At 47.9% G+C, this 17214-nt stretch overlaps 8 protein-coding genes across 8 annotated transcripts; 1 reads left to right on the forward strand and 7 right to left on the reverse strand.

The window, feature by feature from the left end:
• The first annotated feature begins 319 nt into the window (after nucleotides 1–319).
• DEU56DRAFT_823127 (Aldehyde/histidinol dehydrogenase) lies at nucleotides 320–2967 on the forward strand. The gene is made up of 16 exons (XM_041354183.1): nucleotides 320–598; nucleotides 646–749; nucleotides 806–979; nucleotides 1027–1324; nucleotides 1377–1449; nucleotides 1500–1540; nucleotides 1592–1654; nucleotides 1707–1806; nucleotides 1867–1921; nucleotides 1968–2014; nucleotides 2071–2087; nucleotides 2135–2170; nucleotides 2220–2356; nucleotides 2412–2488; nucleotides 2539–2727; nucleotides 2910–2967. Exons 1-15 carry the CDS (start codon nucleotides 413–415, stop codon nucleotides 2592–2594), a joined length of 1464 nt encoding a protein of 487 aa, XP_041204846.1. The 5' UTR covers nucleotides 320–412; the 3' UTR covers nucleotides 2595–2727; nucleotides 2910–2967.
• Nucleotides 2968–4010: 1043 nt separating this feature from the next.
• On the reverse strand, nucleotides 4011–5177 carry DEU56DRAFT_973967 (uncharacterized protein; the record flags this gene model as incomplete). The annotated part of the gene is made up of 6 exons (XM_041359531.1): nucleotides 4983–5177; nucleotides 4847–4925; nucleotides 4710–4798; nucleotides 4460–4662; nucleotides 4159–4404; nucleotides 4011–4110 (listed from the first exon to the last, which is right to left on the reverse strand). Exons 1-6 carry the CDS (start codon nucleotides 5139–5141, stop codon nucleotides 4011–4013), a joined length of 876 nt encoding a protein of 291 aa, XP_041204847.1. The 5' UTR covers nucleotides 5142–5177.
• Nucleotides 5178–5199: 22 nt separating this feature from the next.
• Nucleotides 5200–6289, reverse strand: DEU56DRAFT_823142 (HSP20-like chaperone). Its single transcript, XM_041354184.1, has 3 exons — nucleotides 5843–6289; nucleotides 5577–5787; nucleotides 5200–5514 (listed from the first exon to the last, which is right to left on the reverse strand). The coding sequence occupies exons 1-3, from the start codon at nucleotides 5971–5973 to the stop codon at nucleotides 5377–5379; spliced, it is 480 nt and encodes a 159-aa protein (XP_041204848.1). The 5' UTR covers nucleotides 5974–6289; the 3' UTR covers nucleotides 5200–5376.
• Nucleotides 6290–8680: 2391 nt separating this feature from the next.
• Nucleotides 8681–10354, reverse strand: DEU56DRAFT_823148 (MRG-domain-containing protein). Its single transcript, XM_041354185.1, has 7 exons — nucleotides 10147–10354; nucleotides 9875–10097; nucleotides 9703–9801; nucleotides 9567–9652; nucleotides 9292–9503; nucleotides 9151–9235; nucleotides 8681–9100 (listed from the first exon to the last, which is right to left on the reverse strand). The coding sequence occupies exons 1-7, from the start codon at nucleotides 10305–10307 to the stop codon at nucleotides 9016–9018; spliced, it is 951 nt and encodes a 316-aa protein (XP_041204849.1). The 5' UTR covers nucleotides 10308–10354; the 3' UTR covers nucleotides 8681–9015.
• Nucleotides 10355–11174: 820 nt separating this feature from the next.
• DEU56DRAFT_557704 (kinase-like domain-containing protein) lies at nucleotides 11175–12404 on the reverse strand. The gene is made up of 5 exons (XM_041346798.1): nucleotides 12310–12404; nucleotides 12182–12251; nucleotides 11843–12117; nucleotides 11431–11662; nucleotides 11175–11373 (listed from the first exon to the last, which is right to left on the reverse strand). The coding sequence occupies exons 2-5, from the start codon at nucleotides 12240–12242 to the stop codon at nucleotides 11360–11362; spliced, it is 582 nt and encodes a 193-aa protein (XP_041204850.1). The 5' UTR covers nucleotides 12243–12251; nucleotides 12310–12404; the 3' UTR covers nucleotides 11175–11359.
• Nucleotides 12405–13489: 1085 nt separating this feature from the next.
• Nucleotides 13490–14668, reverse strand: DEU56DRAFT_823155 (uncharacterized protein). Its single transcript, XM_041354186.1, has 4 exons — nucleotides 14349–14668; nucleotides 14227–14297; nucleotides 14101–14169; nucleotides 13490–14042 (listed from the first exon to the last, which is right to left on the reverse strand). Exons 1-4 carry the CDS (start codon nucleotides 14426–14428, stop codon nucleotides 13966–13968), a joined length of 297 nt encoding a protein of 98 aa, XP_041204851.1. The 5' UTR covers nucleotides 14429–14668; the 3' UTR covers nucleotides 13490–13965.
• DEU56DRAFT_823160 (uncharacterized protein) lies at nucleotides 14669–15597 on the reverse strand. Its single transcript, XM_041354187.1, has 5 exons — nucleotides 15541–15597; nucleotides 15416–15486; nucleotides 15198–15361; nucleotides 15130–15146; nucleotides 14669–15074 (listed from the first exon to the last, which is right to left on the reverse strand). Exons 2-5 carry the CDS (start codon nucleotides 15429–15431, stop codon nucleotides 14969–14971), a joined length of 303 nt encoding a protein of 100 aa, XP_041204852.1. The 5' UTR covers nucleotides 15432–15486; nucleotides 15541–15597; the 3' UTR covers nucleotides 14669–14968.
• Nucleotides 15260–17094, reverse strand: DEU56DRAFT_557785 (uncharacterized protein). The gene is made up of 3 exons (XM_041346799.1): nucleotides 17056–17094; nucleotides 15785–16960; nucleotides 15260–15741 (listed from the first exon to the last, which is right to left on the reverse strand). The coding sequence occupies exons 2-3, from the start codon at nucleotides 16951–16953 to the stop codon at nucleotides 15501–15503; spliced, it is 1410 nt and encodes a 469-aa protein (XP_041204853.1). The 5' UTR covers nucleotides 16954–16960; nucleotides 17056–17094; the 3' UTR covers nucleotides 15260–15500.
• Nucleotides 17095–17214: the final 120 nt, after the last annotated feature.

The raw sequence follows: 17214 nt of genomic DNA on the forward strand, positions 1-17214 counted from the left end.
ATGAGGATGGGGGAAATATTATAATTCTGTAATTACATAATAGTAAAAATGACGAGAAGAAGTATGGAAGCGTATCAAAAGCATATAATATGATATATACTAGAAAAGGAGTGATCCCCGACTCAAACTTTATCTTGTGCATCGTGAAGCAGAGTACGAAACACTTTTTGAGCGTGTGCGCGTGGATGGCAGAGGACAGGGGACTACATTGTATACCATGAATAAATATGATTGAATCGGGTGAAATATTTAAATTACGAAGAAAATTACGGAAAACCCTAGGCCTGCCCCGGATCATGTATATTAATACACTCGAGTGAATTCTAGATCTGTTTAGCTCGGGAAATTGCCTAGTCAAGAAGATTTCAGAACAGTCGTCCGCCGGCGCCTGACCTGAGCATTATCATCTGCCATGTCCAGCTCATTCGATCTCCACGTTCAGACAACTGTCTCACCTCACAATGGTCAGACATACCATGTAGAAACATATCCCGCTTCCAAGGATCTAGACCGCACTCTGGAAAGTGCAGCACAGTCTCAAAAAGAGTGGATCAAGACAACGCTAGCTGACCGTATCGCGAAAGGTCGCAAATTCATTGTCCGTGTCCTCTCGGTGCTTGCAGAACCACATTAAACGCCCTCTAGGAGAAATTTTCTGCTCTTGCTAGTCGAGAAGCACCAGCAACATATGACCATGGTCTCCTTGGACATCATAACCTCGCTGAAGAGCTATGCCATCAGATGGGCAGGTGCATATCTTGACGCGTAAATACTGCGAATATACTGATTCGGGGCATACACATAGGCCCGTTGATCAGTGTTGGGGGGAGTTTAAAGGATTTCTACAACGCGCAACATATATGCTCGACATTGCTGAATCGTGTCTCTCAGACGTGACCTTTTCAGACGATCAACCTGGCTTCAGTCGCTCAATTAAGCGAGTTCCACTCGGTGTCATTTTCGTCATCGCCCCATGGAAGTGAGTATCGTTCAATTTTGAAGATACTCAAGACTCATCTGTTCCAGCTATCCGTATCTTGTCATGATCAATTCAGTACTTCCTGCACTCATCGCCGGAAATGCCATCGTTTTGAAGCCTTCTCCCCAAACACCTCTCACAGCATTACGATTCAAGGAAGCCTTGAATGACGCTGGGTTTCCGGCCGATCTCATACAAGTCGTGCATCTCTCGCCGCCCCTTACTCAATATATCGTACAGCATAAGTTAGTTGATTTTGTCGTGTTCACAGGCAGTGTGGCAGGAGGCAAAGCGATTGAAATGGCAGCCGTCGCTGCTGATGGATTCAAGGGCGTTGGTTTGGAGGTGCCGTATTTAACCGCCGTTGGAAGTACTGAGTCGCTTAATCAAAGTCCAGCTCGGAGGCAAGGACTCCGCGTATGTTCGTGCAGATGCGGACCTGAAAGATGCAGTGACACAGCTAGTCGATGGTAAGTCAATAAATTGTACAACCATGCTGCTTTCTTACCGACGTACGCAGGTGCAATGTACAACGCCGGGCAGAGTTGCTGTGCAGTCGAGGTAAGAAAGATTGCTTTCAACATCGAAGTATTACTTGCCTGAGCTGAACAGCGGATTTACGTTCATGAGTCCGTGTATGACAACTTCGTGGATGAATATGTCGAGGAAGCCAAGGCAAGCCGCGACTCTTGTAGAATGCATTGATGTAATTGCAACGCAAGTCCAGAAACTCGTTTTGGGTGATCCTACGAACAAGGGAACTACCCTTGGCCCTGTGATTAGCATCGCTAGTGCAGAGCAAATTCGTAAGCAGGTTTCTAGTGCAGGCAAGTGCTATCAGTTCCACAAATTGCAGTGCTTATGCGCCTTGGCTAATTATATTGTAGTGCAAATGGGCGCAAAAGCACTGATACACGAAAACCTGTATCCAAAGGCAGAACCGTGAGTCAACGTTTGTGCGACAGAAATGGATATTCAGCATTTACAGCGGCACTACATTTGTTGCGCCCCAAGTCCTGGTCGATGTGAATCACAGTAAGTTCTGTGATGTATTTATGTCTTTTGATACTTTCCTGAATTTCCGACAACAGCAATGGACATCATGAAGGTCGATCCTCCTTCTATGGTTGAAAGCCTTGTCTAATTTTGATGCAGGAAGAAACATTCGGGCCTGTCATTGGCATCCAGAAGGTGATTTTAATCGGTCTTGTTTGTGAGAATTGGCAATAAGCTTTAGCAGGTCTCATCTGATGCTGAAGCGATTGAACTCATGAATGACTCGAAATACGGTCTTACCGCTTCTATTTGGACCAAGTCGTCGGATGACTTCAACAACCTAGCAGACCAGGTGCAAGCTGGAACAATTTTTCTCAACAGGTGCGGATTCCTAGTCAAAATCACTGGTATACCATACTGACTCCCATACTTCAAGATGCGATTCGCTCGACCCAGCGTTGGCCTGGACAGGAATTAAGAACAGTGGACGTGGCGTCAGTCTGAGCAAATTCGGTGTGTCCCCACTGACTCAGTTCCTGCTCAGGCAACTCATGCAGTCACAGGATACGATCAGCTTACAAGGGCGAAATCCATCAACATGCGTATCAACACAACTTGATCTGATTGTGCGATGATAATGATATTAACTTGAGCTGGTATAGCCTACGGTAGTGAGATTGGTCTCCATACAACGAGGGAAGTAGAATATGATACAGAAAGTCGCAAACATCCCATCATAGCATGTTCTGGATACCTGTGGTGGAATATTGTCAGCTGTGATTCAACACATATGATTGATTAAAAAGAATGGTAGATCAGGACCCTCAAGCGTAAATAGAGGGCCAGGGTAATTATCTCCAACGTGCGGACACTCGGTCTGGTGCACAGCAATACAATCATCACAGTAAAAAGTCGGCAAAAGTTATAAAATCTCACCTATCAGAGGCCGTCGACCAAGAAGTTGGGGACAAAAAATAGCATAGGGTTGAAACAACCGACTGCAGTTTTTAAGGACTTTACATCTGCTGACATAAGAGGTTCTCACGCCTGTTTATTGCTCATCAACAGAAGATTCTCGTCCGCCTCAAGTCCGCCTTAGGCAAAATTTGTGCCCTCGCGAGTCAAGGACGTTGTCGAGGCGATATCGCATCGATGGGTGCTGCTTACAAAAATTAATCCGGTGCACAAAGAACAGCGGGCAATGCCCTCCAGGTATGCATACTGCACCAAACGCAAACCCGCAATGCTAACTCCCGCACTCCCTCAAGCATGCGCTGGTGCATCAATGTACGGCAGTGACCAGGCCTGAAAGCCTAATGAGCCCCTGGCATCATTTCATCTTCACCACACGTACGGGGGCAGGCTCTTAGAATCTCAGTTTTCAGTGGAAGGAAAGAACCACAGTCCATTTCCGTTTTCTTCTGGAAGTCGCGCGTCAATTGCCATACGTCATGCGGCTGCACGTCACTTTACTTACTCTTCGACAAACCTGTACGAGCAGTGGGTTTGCCCTTATGAGGCTCTCCAGAATAAAGCTCGCCAGCCTCTCCCGGCGCCTTGCGAACCTGTTGGCATACCTCAGATCTCATTCCCCAGGGTCCCGACGCACGACTGAATCTAACCATACAGTCCAGGACCGCATGGCTTCCGACATCTGGGGCGCGATTGTCCGGAATTCTGGGGTCAACGGAAGCTCAGTGCTGTGGAGATATGGCGAGCGAGCAGCAGGGCCCGGTCAACCACTATGAGAACTCCTAGGACTGTCCAGGATGATAATGGCAGAAATGGGAAGAGGTGTGTCGACGGGAAATCAAGTTGCTTACTTATAAAACTTGTGGTTGATGCTCGATTATTTACACCTGATTTGCCACACCCTCGTCCAATCATGTACGCCCATACCTAACGTGTTTGGTTTCACCGGCCGCGTCAGTCAGATAAGTTTAATGTGCGGCACGTATGAATTAATGTTACAGTGTGAATCGTGAATGATGCAGCTGAGATATACACTGCACAGTGCATATATCTAGACCTAGAATCAAAATCGGTTGCGCTTTCTTTGTTGCTTTAATATTGCCTCCGCCGGCATGCCCCTGTGAAATATCCGCCAGTCCTCAGCAAAGCATATAATAGGCTGACTGGTAGCAGGCGAGGGTGAACTCGCATTCGAAGAAAACAGAACTCACTTTCGTCCTTTCATTCTCGGCTCTTCGTCTACATCCATCGCGTCTGTTAAATCGACGCCACCTCGCACGATATTCCCACCAGCTGTCAACGGCCCTCGCTTTTTCGTGTCCTTGGACACGTCTTTGAGTGTAGCATTATACGCTCTATCGTGTTCTTCGTTATCAGCAGCAACAGCTACACTGTAAGAAGCGATCTGCGCGAGCTTATCGTCTAATGCGGAAAGGACTGAAGCTGTCGTCGAGGCCCTAAAAACATCATGATTAGTCGGGACAAGAGGAGCTGGAAGAAAACACAACACACCATGTCTTCAGCGCTGCAAGCACTGCCTCTGCTTTTCCAGGCTCGAGGTCTCGTCCCATCGTGTACTCGATCTCGAGCTGCTGCTCCTTCTGATCGAGCTTCCCGCGAAGGATGTCAAGATATATTGCATCAATTATGAGATCCTCCAGGTCGCGGATGGTGGGCATTTGCAGCTCTTGAAGGAGGAGAGAGTATGGGAGGATCTGTAAGGGTGTTAGGTTATTAACTGCTGAGATATACCTGAACATACGCGTCTGTTGGCGGCAAGCGATACGATGGACAGGTGCTTGAGCTTTATTATTTGAGTTTGGTTTAGTTGAGGCAGCGAGTCCTTGCTTGCTGTTTGACAGTCAGCACTGACCGAGTATGAGATGATGATCTACAGACCAAGGTAATCTTTGTATGTCCGATACGAGAATACCTGAAGCAGGGAGAAGAAAGGAGCATGCTGCTCGTTGCTTGCCAGCTGTTCGCGGAATACATATAAGGAGTATCAACCAGAGATACAAACAACATGACATACCTCCTGAATATTGGGAAGCTCAAGGAGCTCCGCAAAGACAAATACACCTTGGGCTGATGTGGCGTCCTGAATCAGTTTGGCCGCTGCTGCGCCCTTTGCTGACTTTGAGATGAGAAGGAATGGCTCGAGCTTTGCAGCAAAGTTCGTTCCTAGCTCCATCTCTGCGTTCAAGTGTCTTCAGACAACAATCCACGATTTCAAGTTCTGCTCCCCGTGAGAAAATAAGCTAAGCCAGGTCAATAAGTTGCGCATTACTACGTACACATTCGTTCCTACTTGTAAGAAAGTAAGAAACTACTAACGATACAGATATATATTGAAAGCGACAGAATAAACACGGAACCATGTAGAGAAAGCTAAAATTACATGACTAGATCTCCAGACTCAATTGGATTCATTTCTTCGTACCTGTCTGCTTGGTAGACTCGGTGGGTGCCTCGATAGTGATTGCTTTCGTCTCCTGCTCCGGAGGTGCCTTCGGGAAGGTGACCTCCAGGATGCCATCCTGCATACGCGCCTGGACTTGTTCAGGCTAGGTTGCGACAAGCGTGTCACATCAGTGACGAGCCCACCCATCATCTTGTGTGATCGTACCTTAGTTCCTTCCGGGAGCTGCAGGGTTCGAGCAAAGCTTCCATAAGAGCGCTCACGCACTGCAAACTGACCCTCGCCAGCCTCGCTTTTCTTCTCGCCCGAGATGGTCAGGCGGTCATTGTGCACTTCAACCTTGACGTTCTGCTGATTCATACCGGGGAGTTCGAACCTCGCCACAACCTGGTTATCTGGTTTCGCAATGAGGTCCATCCTATGTATTGAAAGATGTGAGTGCAGACTATCGTTCCCGTGGAGGCAGCACGCACTTTGGGCGGATTGTCGTGGGGCGAGACTCGTCGGAGTCGGGGCGGTCCGGGCGGAAGCGTGAACTAAATGCATCGTCGAAAAGACGATCAAATTCAGTGAATGGATCGTAAATAAATTGTGTGAGGGCCATATTTGGGGTAGACTTAGTGCGATGATGAGTGCAACAACAGCGGTGGTTCTTTGGCTTTAGTAATTGAGGACCGTCTTATATGTCGCTCCTAAAGGATCCATCATGCGCACGGGCCCAATGGGGCGTTGCTCCTGTCGCTCGCTCGGGGTATTGATCAAGTTTCCACATCCATGATTGTGTTGGCCAAGTCGATCGTCCGGGTTTAACTTTATCGCCATATAAAGCGACTGCTACAGCTCGAGGAACTCGGATCAAAAATGTACGCGACGAATCACTGCGTAAAGTGAATCTTGGGTGCTGAAAGAAGGGACACGCACTAAAAACATTTATGATTTCCCGGAATACTTCAATTGTATTCTTGAGAAGTGTTGCGCTGTCGATGATATTTCAATTTATGAATGATCTGAGGTAAGTCAAGTCAAGTCTGCCGAACCCCTCTGGGTCTCTGTTGCTGGCTTCGCCGAAGTTCATAACCAAATGCTTTTTGCATTCAACCCATAGTGTCCACTTATCCTACTGCACTGCCAGGTAGCGCTACGCCCCTTCAATGAAGTTGCGAACAAGTTAGGATCACTGCAGGGGGATGTGATTTAAAATCAACCTACAATTGTGCGGGCATTCCACGAAAATATGGTTGATAGGGTATGGAAATGACCCCCGTCTATAAGAGGAAGTTAGAAGGAAAGTAATGGTTTTTATGCGTACTGCATCATTCTGCGGCCCACTGACCTCCTCAAAGAGCGGTGGCAAATTGGTAGCATAGGTATCCAAAGGGCTGAATTGTGTGATGATAGTATTCAGGGCGTTTGGTCTGGCGATGTTTACTTTCAAAGTTTCACATATGTGTTGTAGTGCCTGCAATCATATTTCGGGTTCGTCGTTGCTGCGCTACATCATATCCGGCCACGTTGAGCTCATGAAATCCACTCGCTTCACAAGGTGTTTGTCAGCACCGCTGTAGAACTCTTGGCGGCTCGTCCTGAATGACGGAGTTCATCCAGGATCAAGTTCGTACGGACACAAATGAACTGCCGATCTACTCACCAGAGAAACATCAGCCTATGATCACAATGAAACGAGACCATCCATGAATGTGGGATTAGCTTGAGTGATTTCCTTGCTGGCACGGCTTTCCTCTTTTTCCTGCTTGGTAGAAACTGGCCGAATACATATTCGAACACCGTGCCGTTAGCTCATCGAGGTTGGGCTGGCATTGTCTGCTTCCATCACGACAACATAGCGTGGTCAGCTGGATCGGATGGAACACCCTGAGGGGATGTCTGGATCGAAGGGATAGATTGACCGACCTGACCTGGCAGGGCATTTTTACCCTCATCTCCAGCTTCGCATGTAGGCTGCCATCGAAATCTACATATATGGTGCCGCTACAGCAACACAGTCAGTTCAAGGAGAAACGTCACAAAAGATGTGAACGGATAACAGTGGACTATGAGCGCATCCTGCGAAAGTGATTGAACAAAAAATGCTCAAGGGAAAAGACTCGCTAGTCCATCATCTAATCAGCTAACTATTTCCAAGCTACTTTGGAAATCTTACCGGACTCAATGTCCGGGCAACTGTAAGATCTGCGTATGAGCCAACAAGCAAAGGGCTGTTGCATAGGAATAATAGAAACCAGCATACGCGTTAGCTTTGAATGAGTCAGAACAATAAACCTACACATCAAGTACAAGCTTGCACGACGAAAAATTCAATTCTACGCGTAGAGGAGCTGGAGGCGCGCAGTCAGGCAGCCTCGGTGCATACTCGGTGTGCCTCTATCAGAAGGACCGCGTCTGGATATACCGGAAGGTTTTCCTCAGCAAGAGAATACGCAGCGCGCCATATCCCCTTCGCCCCCATATAAAACCACAATATCCATATATATACGCCCTGCAGGAATCAGCAATTTTTGTCAGTGCGAGGAAAATAAAATACATGGATCACATACCACTGGCAACTAATTCTGCGCACAATTACTGTTTAATGCGCAGGCGTTTCTAGAACTCGCGGACAACCCAACATGTGTCTCAAAGATATATCCTCGGCTGATACATGATGAATTGATCAACACGCTCTTGGGACGTGGTCGTTTACCGTCATGCATGCAAGACGCAAGTCGGACAAGCCGATATATAGATATTGGGAAATGAATTTATCAAACGCCCAAAGGGCATCATCTTGCCAGTTATTTACAATCGCCCAACACGGCGCCGTGTATCCCTCGATACTGTGTTGTTGCAGGAAGTTGGAGAACCCTGATGCTGAGAGAGCAACAGCGCAGAAGTTGACAATTGACGCGATAGTAGAAGGGGTGCAATTGTGAAGAGGGGACAAGATCACGGATGCGAGATAGAACCGTGGCACGACGTTCTGCTTGGATTTGTAAAAAGGGAAATGCAAATCGTTTGCATTGGACCGAATCTGCTGATAAGGCAGACGTAGAGCTTGCGTCATACGAGGGAGGTGAGCTAGTAACGGATGTGCTATCGTCTAAGACTCTAGACTTAGTATCCATCGTGAGGGTGAGACAAGGGGGGAGATACTGGATAGAACTCGAATAGAGGTATAGCATTTAGGGGGATACAGGGGACTGCCAAGAATGACGCGCATGTGCGCGTTAGTGCGAGCGATTGGCTGATGAGCTGGCAGTGACGAAGAGAAACCGCAAATGTGGTAAAGGCGCACGCGTGTTCCATTGGATAAAGCTCAGGCTGGCTGCAGAAATTGACCCTGGTGCTATTTGCCTGGTGGCAGTGACTGAACTAAGCAAATAAGAAGTGGTAGCGTACATCGTCAAGTCTCTGAGACGCAGTGTAATTAAGAGGAAAGATACAAGTTGGGCAGAGCCATGCTCTTTCCCAGCGGCGATCAGCTGCCCAATGACGTGCTCGACGTCGGCGTCGAGTTCTTGTATTCCTCTTGTCGAACTGATACAGTGGACCAGCGTACACCTCATGGTTGCATAAGTTCGGATCGAAAGCTAACGTAGGCGATTAAGATCGTGAGTAATGGTATGTACACAGGAACAACGTCAATGAATTATGATCGAGAGATATTTTGATACTGCAAACTTGAACTTTCGTACTCTGTCAAAAACAGCCGGCTGCGGTCATTCACCATAAATCTTCGCCAGATCTCAGCGAATAATTACAACAGAAGGGTGGAATAACGCACGTCAGCAGCTCGTTGACATAATCCCTCACTAGTCCGACGCTCTCCGCGTCCATCGTAGAACTGGCGACCATCTGCGGTAGACTCACTAAGCCGAACAACTCATCAGTTGACGATGAATACTTCATGTATATAAGATCGCACCGAGCATCCTAAGCAGGTGTTCTGCTCCGTATATGGCACTCATATCTTTCTCTTGGCCGACCTGCACCTTGGGACCCGTGACGTACTGCTTGCGGATCTCGGCATATTGTGGACGCTCAAAGCGGTAGAGAAGGTTTGCACCGAGTGAGCGGTCAAAATAGACTTGCAGTCCTGAAATTATGGTTGGGAGGACAAGTTCAGGCTCGCGAAGGCTGGAAGATAGGATGGCGCATAGGTCAGCAAAAATATTGAGTGTTTTCGATAGATGAGCTGACGTTGTGCTTTTCCCGAGCCCTATCACATAATCTTTGAACTCCTGAAGGATCTCAACGACTGTTGGGCTTCGTGGTACGGTTACCAGCTTTCAGGTCATCAATATACAACTGATGCGCAACAGCAACACGATCCTACCTGACTGTTCTTTGTGATCGCCTCCCAGTCATCCACAAGCAGTACTTTCAACACCTCTGGGACATTGAGTTTCATCTCTGGCTTCTTGCTGCTATCGTCCTTTTATAAAATGGTGTCAGCACCAATACAAAGAATACAACAAGAGGCAAATTTGTATAAGAAGCAAACCTACCTCCTCTCTCCCTCTTTTTGTTCCTCTACCATCCTTGCGCCCAAGCCCGCCTCCGCGCGAGGAGCTACCGTCCTTCATCACACCCCCGCTATGGGCCTTCCCTTTTGAGGACGACCCCGAGGTAGACGCAGCCGCGCTGGCCTGCGCCATCAATGCCTTCTGCAGCTGTACATTCGTGTCATTGAACTTGAGCAGTCGTGTGATAGGCACCCATTCATCCCACCTAGCCAGCGGTGAGCAACAAAATAGCCCAAGCACAAAGGACGACGCACGTCTGCTTCCATCCCTTATAGTGCACGAAGAAATGGGGGCCGACTGTGGAGAGCTTGGTGTTGGTTTCGTCCCACGTCTCTGCTTTTAGTATCTTAGCCTCGTAGACGAGGGGACCATGATAGCACAAGATGCGCTCTCCGACTGTGAATGATAAAGACATTCGCTCACTGCACGGGACTCTCGTGCGTTTTGATGGTTTGAAAGGTCAGGTGTTTATGTAAGATGTCTCGCTACAAGACTACAACCAGACACGGTGCCTATCTTTAAAATTTGCACATTTTCGACACAACTAATCACTAAGCGGCGAATGGCATGGCATACTATTCCAGTTATTCTCAAGCATGGCATAGCAGGGATGACAGCAAGCAGTAAAGTACGAGACACTCATAGAAACCAAATAACGTAAGGAATGAGGAACTTCAAATACAAATACAAACCTCCACATAACCCATGCAACTCCGCAGTGCAGAAGCCTGGAGCTATGCATCCAATTTTGAAGTAGACATGAACGCGTGCAACATCAGCATGGAAAATTCTGTGAGGAGACTGTTCAGCACGATACGTTCTGATAACGTCCAGACCATATTAAGACGAACCTAAGCTCGCTGAACAATCGCTGTCGGCCACTTCGAGAAAGGATGGCCAGTATCAGGCCGACGTTCATCATAAGTGCCTCACAAACGAGGACAACGTAATAGCGGCTGTATGCGATCGAAGGGTTTCGTCATGCCAGTTCATGAGTGCCGCCACGTGGTCTGCTCGAAGGTCTGATCAACAAATAAATGAATGAACATGCTGATTGACCAAGTTCATAAAGTGGGAATGTACTCACGGCTAGAATAGAACCACCCCCGTCCTCGTTCCCATCATCGTCGCGCGTTACACGCTTCACAGAATCTCTTCGTGGTCCGCCTTGGGGGTAGGGTCCAATCGTACACCTCATCGTACTCTATCTTCAGTTTCTTCGCCAGCCCCCTGAACAAATCTCGTAGTCCCACGTAATCCGGGAGGTCCTCGAACTCAAGCCCTCTTGCATAGTTGAAGAAAATGTCGAACTCCACAGGAAGACCCACGGTGAGAACTGATAAAGCCTCAAGTTTCTTGTCTCGTATACCATCCCACGTCTCAGCGACTGTAGTACCCTTGATTTTCCGCCACGGTAATGTTCCCCGCAGAAAGTAAACCAGCATGTAAGCAAGAGATTCTAGGTCATCACGCCGAGAGCACTCTTTACCAAGTCATTAGGTCAACTACGGCCGCTTTGACAGCTGACTATAACTCACCAATGCCGTTATGCGCGTTGAGAGATGCAAAGAGGGATGTACCCACACCATGATGGTCGTCCTGTCGATACGGGATATGGGCGCTTGTTTTCGGGTCTCGAAATTTCTTAGCGAGCCCAAAATCAATCACATTGACCAAATGTTCTGCGCGGTCTGTCCCCATCACGAAGTTGGCAGGTTTGACGTCGCGATGAACAAAATCTCGCGAGTGGATGAACTCTAGACGGGATAGCTGGGTTGTTGGGAAGGCGTCAGTCATGCTGAGAGAAAACCGCTAAAAAAAGGAAAGTCTGACACCGCTTGGCGTCATAAAAGATGCTCTAGGCCACAAAATGCAGATGCGTGACGCGCAACAGTAGATAGGGCATACACCGCACTCGAGGCGATACCACAGATAAGAAAGAAAACTCACTAGTTGATCCGCAAGCAGCAGCACTGTTTTTATTGTGAAGTGACGATTGCACATCTTGAAGAGGTCTTCGAGGGATGGGCCCAACAGATCGATCACCATAACATTGTAATCGCCGTGCCTTCCCGACCACATGATCCATGGCACGCCGGGGCCACCCATGAGGGTCTTGTAGACCTTGGATTCCTGCTTGAGGGGACTGTTGCGCGCGATAGCTGGTTCTAATTTAATTGCGACTTCCTTCCCTGCGATTGTATGAACTCCAAGAAACACTGAGCCTATTTGAACATGATATGCAATCAGGGGGACCAGCGGCGGATGAGCAGAGATAGTGAGAGTTACCACATCCTCCAATGGCGATTTCCTCTTCAAGTCTGTACTTTCCACCGAACATGAAATCCATGATAACCTCCTGCAGAGAAAATATTAATCTCGACGACGTCAAGAACGATGAGCAAGGTAATTAGCACCTCAAAGTGATAGTCGTCCTCAAGCTGCCCTATATATATGCGAAGAATGTGGGGCAGAGAAACCTGTAAGTGGCGTATATTCAATTGAAAGTTCGGTTTGTGGATGCTTATGTCAGCCGGCATTTCGGCAATGACCTCCACAGTTCTTCCTGAATTAGAAATCACGAGACCGTGTCGCGACGCGTCACGCTCCGTGTCCCACACTCTCCTTTTCTGATTCAGACTAAATGCGCAGAGCACCAATGAGGCGCTAGCACACTTTGGCATAGCTCAGCGCTCAGCTCTCTCAATGCTATCTTCCTCGCTATATGTACAGCGTTAATGTAGCTAATGTGATCCTGCACGGATTCCCTACAGCAGTTGCTTAATCACCGCCTTCTATTTGAGAAACCAGTACGTGCGCCTTCTTTTGCTGATAGAGCGTACATTACGGTGACACTAATTTAACCGTATCAGAAACAAGAAGGATTTATAATAGAGAGCGCTAAGCTTGGCTGACGCCACACCTCTGCTTCTGCAGGTTGGGCTGTTGTTCTCCGCCTATTACCCTGCCTTTTCCTCGATCGGCTAGCCGTATTTCCGGACTCCAGCGAGACGTACATCTGAGCAGTGGGACTCTAGTGTCTCGAACAGGCTTATTGTTGACTCCAACTCGAATACATGCGCATTAATGTCACTAGCTTGAACGGCGACAAGCCAAGCTGTCGTCCCACAGCTTTTGACACCCCATCCGATCACCCACTGAGGCGCTCAAAATTGAGATGGCCCCGACAAAAGCGAGTGTCCTCGAAGGACGACATCTGCGAGTGGTCATAGAGGAGTGGGATACTTTACCTACATACGTTCAAAACTGAGCCATATAACTTATTCTCTTGAATGTCCGGCAACAGATTGCAAAAGAATGGCAGTTAACGTTCACCCGTCATTTGGCGAGAGCGAGCATTACTTTTTTAACCCCGCGGTGATGCGTGAATTTCGGACCATTCTCTATACCGCTTCCCTGTAAGGACACTAAGCATATTCTACATGTGTATCCTTGTCACTTGAATATGGGACGGAGTGGTGGGTACTAGGCGCCCAGATGTGATTGAGCACCGTGATCATCGAAAGGCAGAAGGTCCGTTGAATTGCAGGGACAGGGGTTCATGGGAGTTCTGCTGGGTTTTCATAGATAACCCAACTCATTGCAAGTAATGATAGCTCGAGAATCTGGTAAGAACATTGATGACGAGGTCTGTTAAGAAGCTATAGGTAGCCGTGCAGGGAGCTGTGAACATCAAAATACTGAAGAATGAAAACATTCGCTAGCACATCATGATGCATGATGAGTCCTGTGAGTACTTTAGGTTCCATCGCCTGTTCTTCCTGACTCTTTCCAAAGCGAAGTTGTTAGTGCGGAGCTATCTGTTCGCATAGCACTCAGTTGCAATGCTGAGACGCTAGAAGATGTTGACATCGTGGTATATCGATTTGATAACGGCGGTGATGCTTCCCGCAGAAGTAATCCAATCACGGTTACCGCAGGAAAATGCCGGGGAGCCTAGCTTTCGAATAGTCAAAGTCATTTCGTTTAGCTCCCCTGGCATATAATTATGGGCAAGTTACATGAAAGCGTTCGCATGAGATAAGTAGAAGGTGTCATGGGAGGTGTATTGGCTACTTCTCGAATTGCTCCTTTACAAACTGCTTGATAACAGTCGTGATTTCCCGTTTCACGGAAAGAGGCACGCTTGCTAGGGGATGATGGAAGGAGTCAGTGACGATGGCGAATGATCGAATGGAAATCAGCACTTTGCGCATGTGATAACAATTCCCGCAGGATCGTCTGAAGGGAAAGCGGATCCATGGTTCTACTGTTTTCTATTTGGTTACGTGTTGATTTTGGGATTACAACAACAACAGGACAGGCAAACATACCTTTGGCACGGTGCAGAAGATCATCTGTCCATCCGCTTTCAGACAACTTAGAGGACATCAGATGCAATATTCTATGTTGTAAAATGTTCAGCAGCCGGGAATTGCATCGAAAAAATACCCACCGATCCCACTCTCCATTCTCGATCATTCGACAGTGAATTTCTGCATAAAGTGCATCAACCTCGGAGGTCGATTTGGACATGGCAGTTCCTCAATGCCTGATGTTTCAATAGAGTACGGTATCGACCATGAGCACCAAACTCAAGCGAAGGGATGTTAAATGTCACTGCCAGACGCGTTTGAGGAATTTGGGCTAATGAAGGATGCAAAGTCCTTGGCTACGACTGCCGTGATGCAACGTTCAACCCAGCAAATCAAGTCAAGGTGTGTCGTGCGTACGAAGGGACGCGCAGGCTTTCACTAGTACTCAACGCGAAAGCAATCAAAGTCACGTGCGAGAACGCGAACACAAGTTCATGTGGAAGTTCTTGTTGCACAAATTGCAACGACAACGAGTATATTGTCGCGCCAACACGTCTCGGAGCCGCCAAACCAAAAGACGATATCACAGTGGTAGTGGCCAAAAATACATTCAGATTAGCTTGTCCGTACTGTAAGGTAACTACAAGCCATGACAAAATACAGCATGCATGTTCGATGTCCACATAGCGATACGCGATATACATACAGTTGAAAGTCCAGCACAGTCCATATTACAGCACAAGAAGAGAAAAGAGATGCTTCAGAGTCCGAGTTCTTCTAAGCGACGGGAAACATCGTCTTGTTCAAAGAAGTCATCGTCCCCTGGTACCTGAGACCCTTGGTGGCAGGATGCAGCATGTTTCCACCTAGAAGTAGAAGTGAGTCCATTGCTCGCCGTGCCGTGCCTTGCATGTGCCCTACCAGAACAGTTCCTTGACCTGACAGCAATAATCAGGAATGTCATGAGAGAGATCGGACTGATTTCATACCTTCACCTCGCAATCTTTGATACTTTCGACGGGAACCCACTTCTTGCATTTATGACACCTTCCTTCAAGAATCTCCGATCGCTCAAGTTTGAGTGGCTGGCGGCGACTACTTGTCCTGTATGACACTGGAGGTGAGAATGGGTATCCTGTCGTCGCTGAGACTCCTAAAAATTGAAGAAAAACATAAGTGGGCGAACAGCCATTTGGACGTCTCATACCGTGCGCAAACTGCATATGATAGCTGGAAAAAAGATAAATGACATCATGAAAGAGAGACTGCGAAATTGCCCTGAAAACAATACGTTAACATGATTGTATAGGTTGTGAGGGAAAAGTAAGTGACCACTTGAATGCAGAGAATTTTGTTGATAACCATATTTTTTGTCCCCGTCCACCGCGCAAAGGGCTTTCGATGCAGATGGGACACAGCCCTATCTTGGACCTACCTTTGCCTTTGACAAAGCGGGGAGTATAAAGATCTCGTGGATCGCGGGGAGGGTTATAGATACCGCCAGGATGTTTGAAGTGATTGAAAAGGGGAGCTCTGCACACTGTGAGCATCAAGTAGCAGGCAAGAAACGACGTACTCCTCGGCATCAAGTTGCAGATACGAGCTTATAGGATAACGTCGGTAGAATAAAGGAAAATCTGAGTGGCGAGAAACTTCTGAGGGAAGGCAACGCTGTGATGGTATGCCTAAAGAATGGGGCTCCTGAGTCTGAGAAGTAAGACCGACAACAGTGGGGCCACCAGAGGTACGTGCGCGTTTTGACCGGCGTGAAGGTTTTTTCTCATCGTGGTCATCCGGAGGGGGATGCTTGGGACTTCGCAAGGAAACCACATGGCTGGCAGTGCGAGGTGAGCCCCGGGAAGTAGAATCTAGTTCATAGTTGTCTTTCGAATGTCGATCGGTAGTTGAGTTCTCTCCACAAACGGGCGAGCGCATTGGAGAAGCGCCAGACCAATCACCAGAAACATTGTCACTAAGGGGACGCTCGGGAGACGAAAGGGGGGTGAGCGCAGAGAGAGAGGAGACAGGAGACCAAGACCGTTCGCTAGAATGCATGACAGGACTTGAAGTGAAGCCTGGAGAGAATGTATGAGGACCGGGGAAAAGTAAAGAAGGAAGCTTCTCCATCAGTGACCACGGAGTTGGGACACAAGATCCTCCAGAAAACCGATGTGATGAGTGTCCGCCTTCATGTGGAGACACAGGTGCATTGTCGTCAGACATCCTTCTAGCTATGGGAGACATATCCGGATCGGAGCTGTGCCACGATTGTGACAAGTTGAAATGTCGATCAAATGGCGTTCCTTCAGCATTAAGAGAAGAAGAAGGTGACAGGCCGCAGCGGGGTAGAGGCGGGACCTTTGGAAGGGGACTCGGCGAAGAGGACAACTGTTGCTCCACCCAGGATTCAGTGTAAGGTGCAGAATACACGCGAGATAGTTGTTGGAAGTCGAGCGAAGAAGACGACATCCCATAGCGGCGCAAAGGAGTAGATGACATTGATATGGATCGAAAAAAACTTTCAGCTCGTGGATACTGAAAGAGGGTGTCATTTCCTGAACTAGGAGGAGCAGAACCTATGGTGGAGTGTCGCATCGCTGTAGATACAGCGGAAGCATCGGAGCATGTAGTCATAGCGTCCTGTGTGTATTTGTCGCGCTGGAATTGGAGTGTTACTGGACTTTTAGGAGGGTCACTCGAGGACACTTTGAGGCAGTAATGAGAGCCATCGACTTCGCAACGCATTTTGATTCTATGAATATTTGTCAGTGAATTCAATTCGCCGATGCCAGCGAATGGGTCAGATTATTGCAATATTAATGATAATCTTGACTTGACGGTACACACCAGGAGGGCAGGTCTCAGCAGCGTGGTCACTGTCAGTACTATAGATGAGCAAGACAAAACGATATGTCAAGGTCAAAACACAGTGCAATGCACGGGCAATATTGCTATCATCCTCTAATACCTCGGAGTTCGCGGAGTCCGTAATTCGACACCGGCACA

This window comes from Suillus clintonianus (genome assembly GCF_016758775.1).
Source record: "Suillus clintonianus strain FC179 chromosome Unknown DEU56scaffold_81, whole genome shotgun sequence".
NCBI classification, from domain to species: Eukaryota; Fungi; Basidiomycota; class Agaricomycetes; order Boletales; family Suillaceae; genus Suillus; species Suillus clintonianus.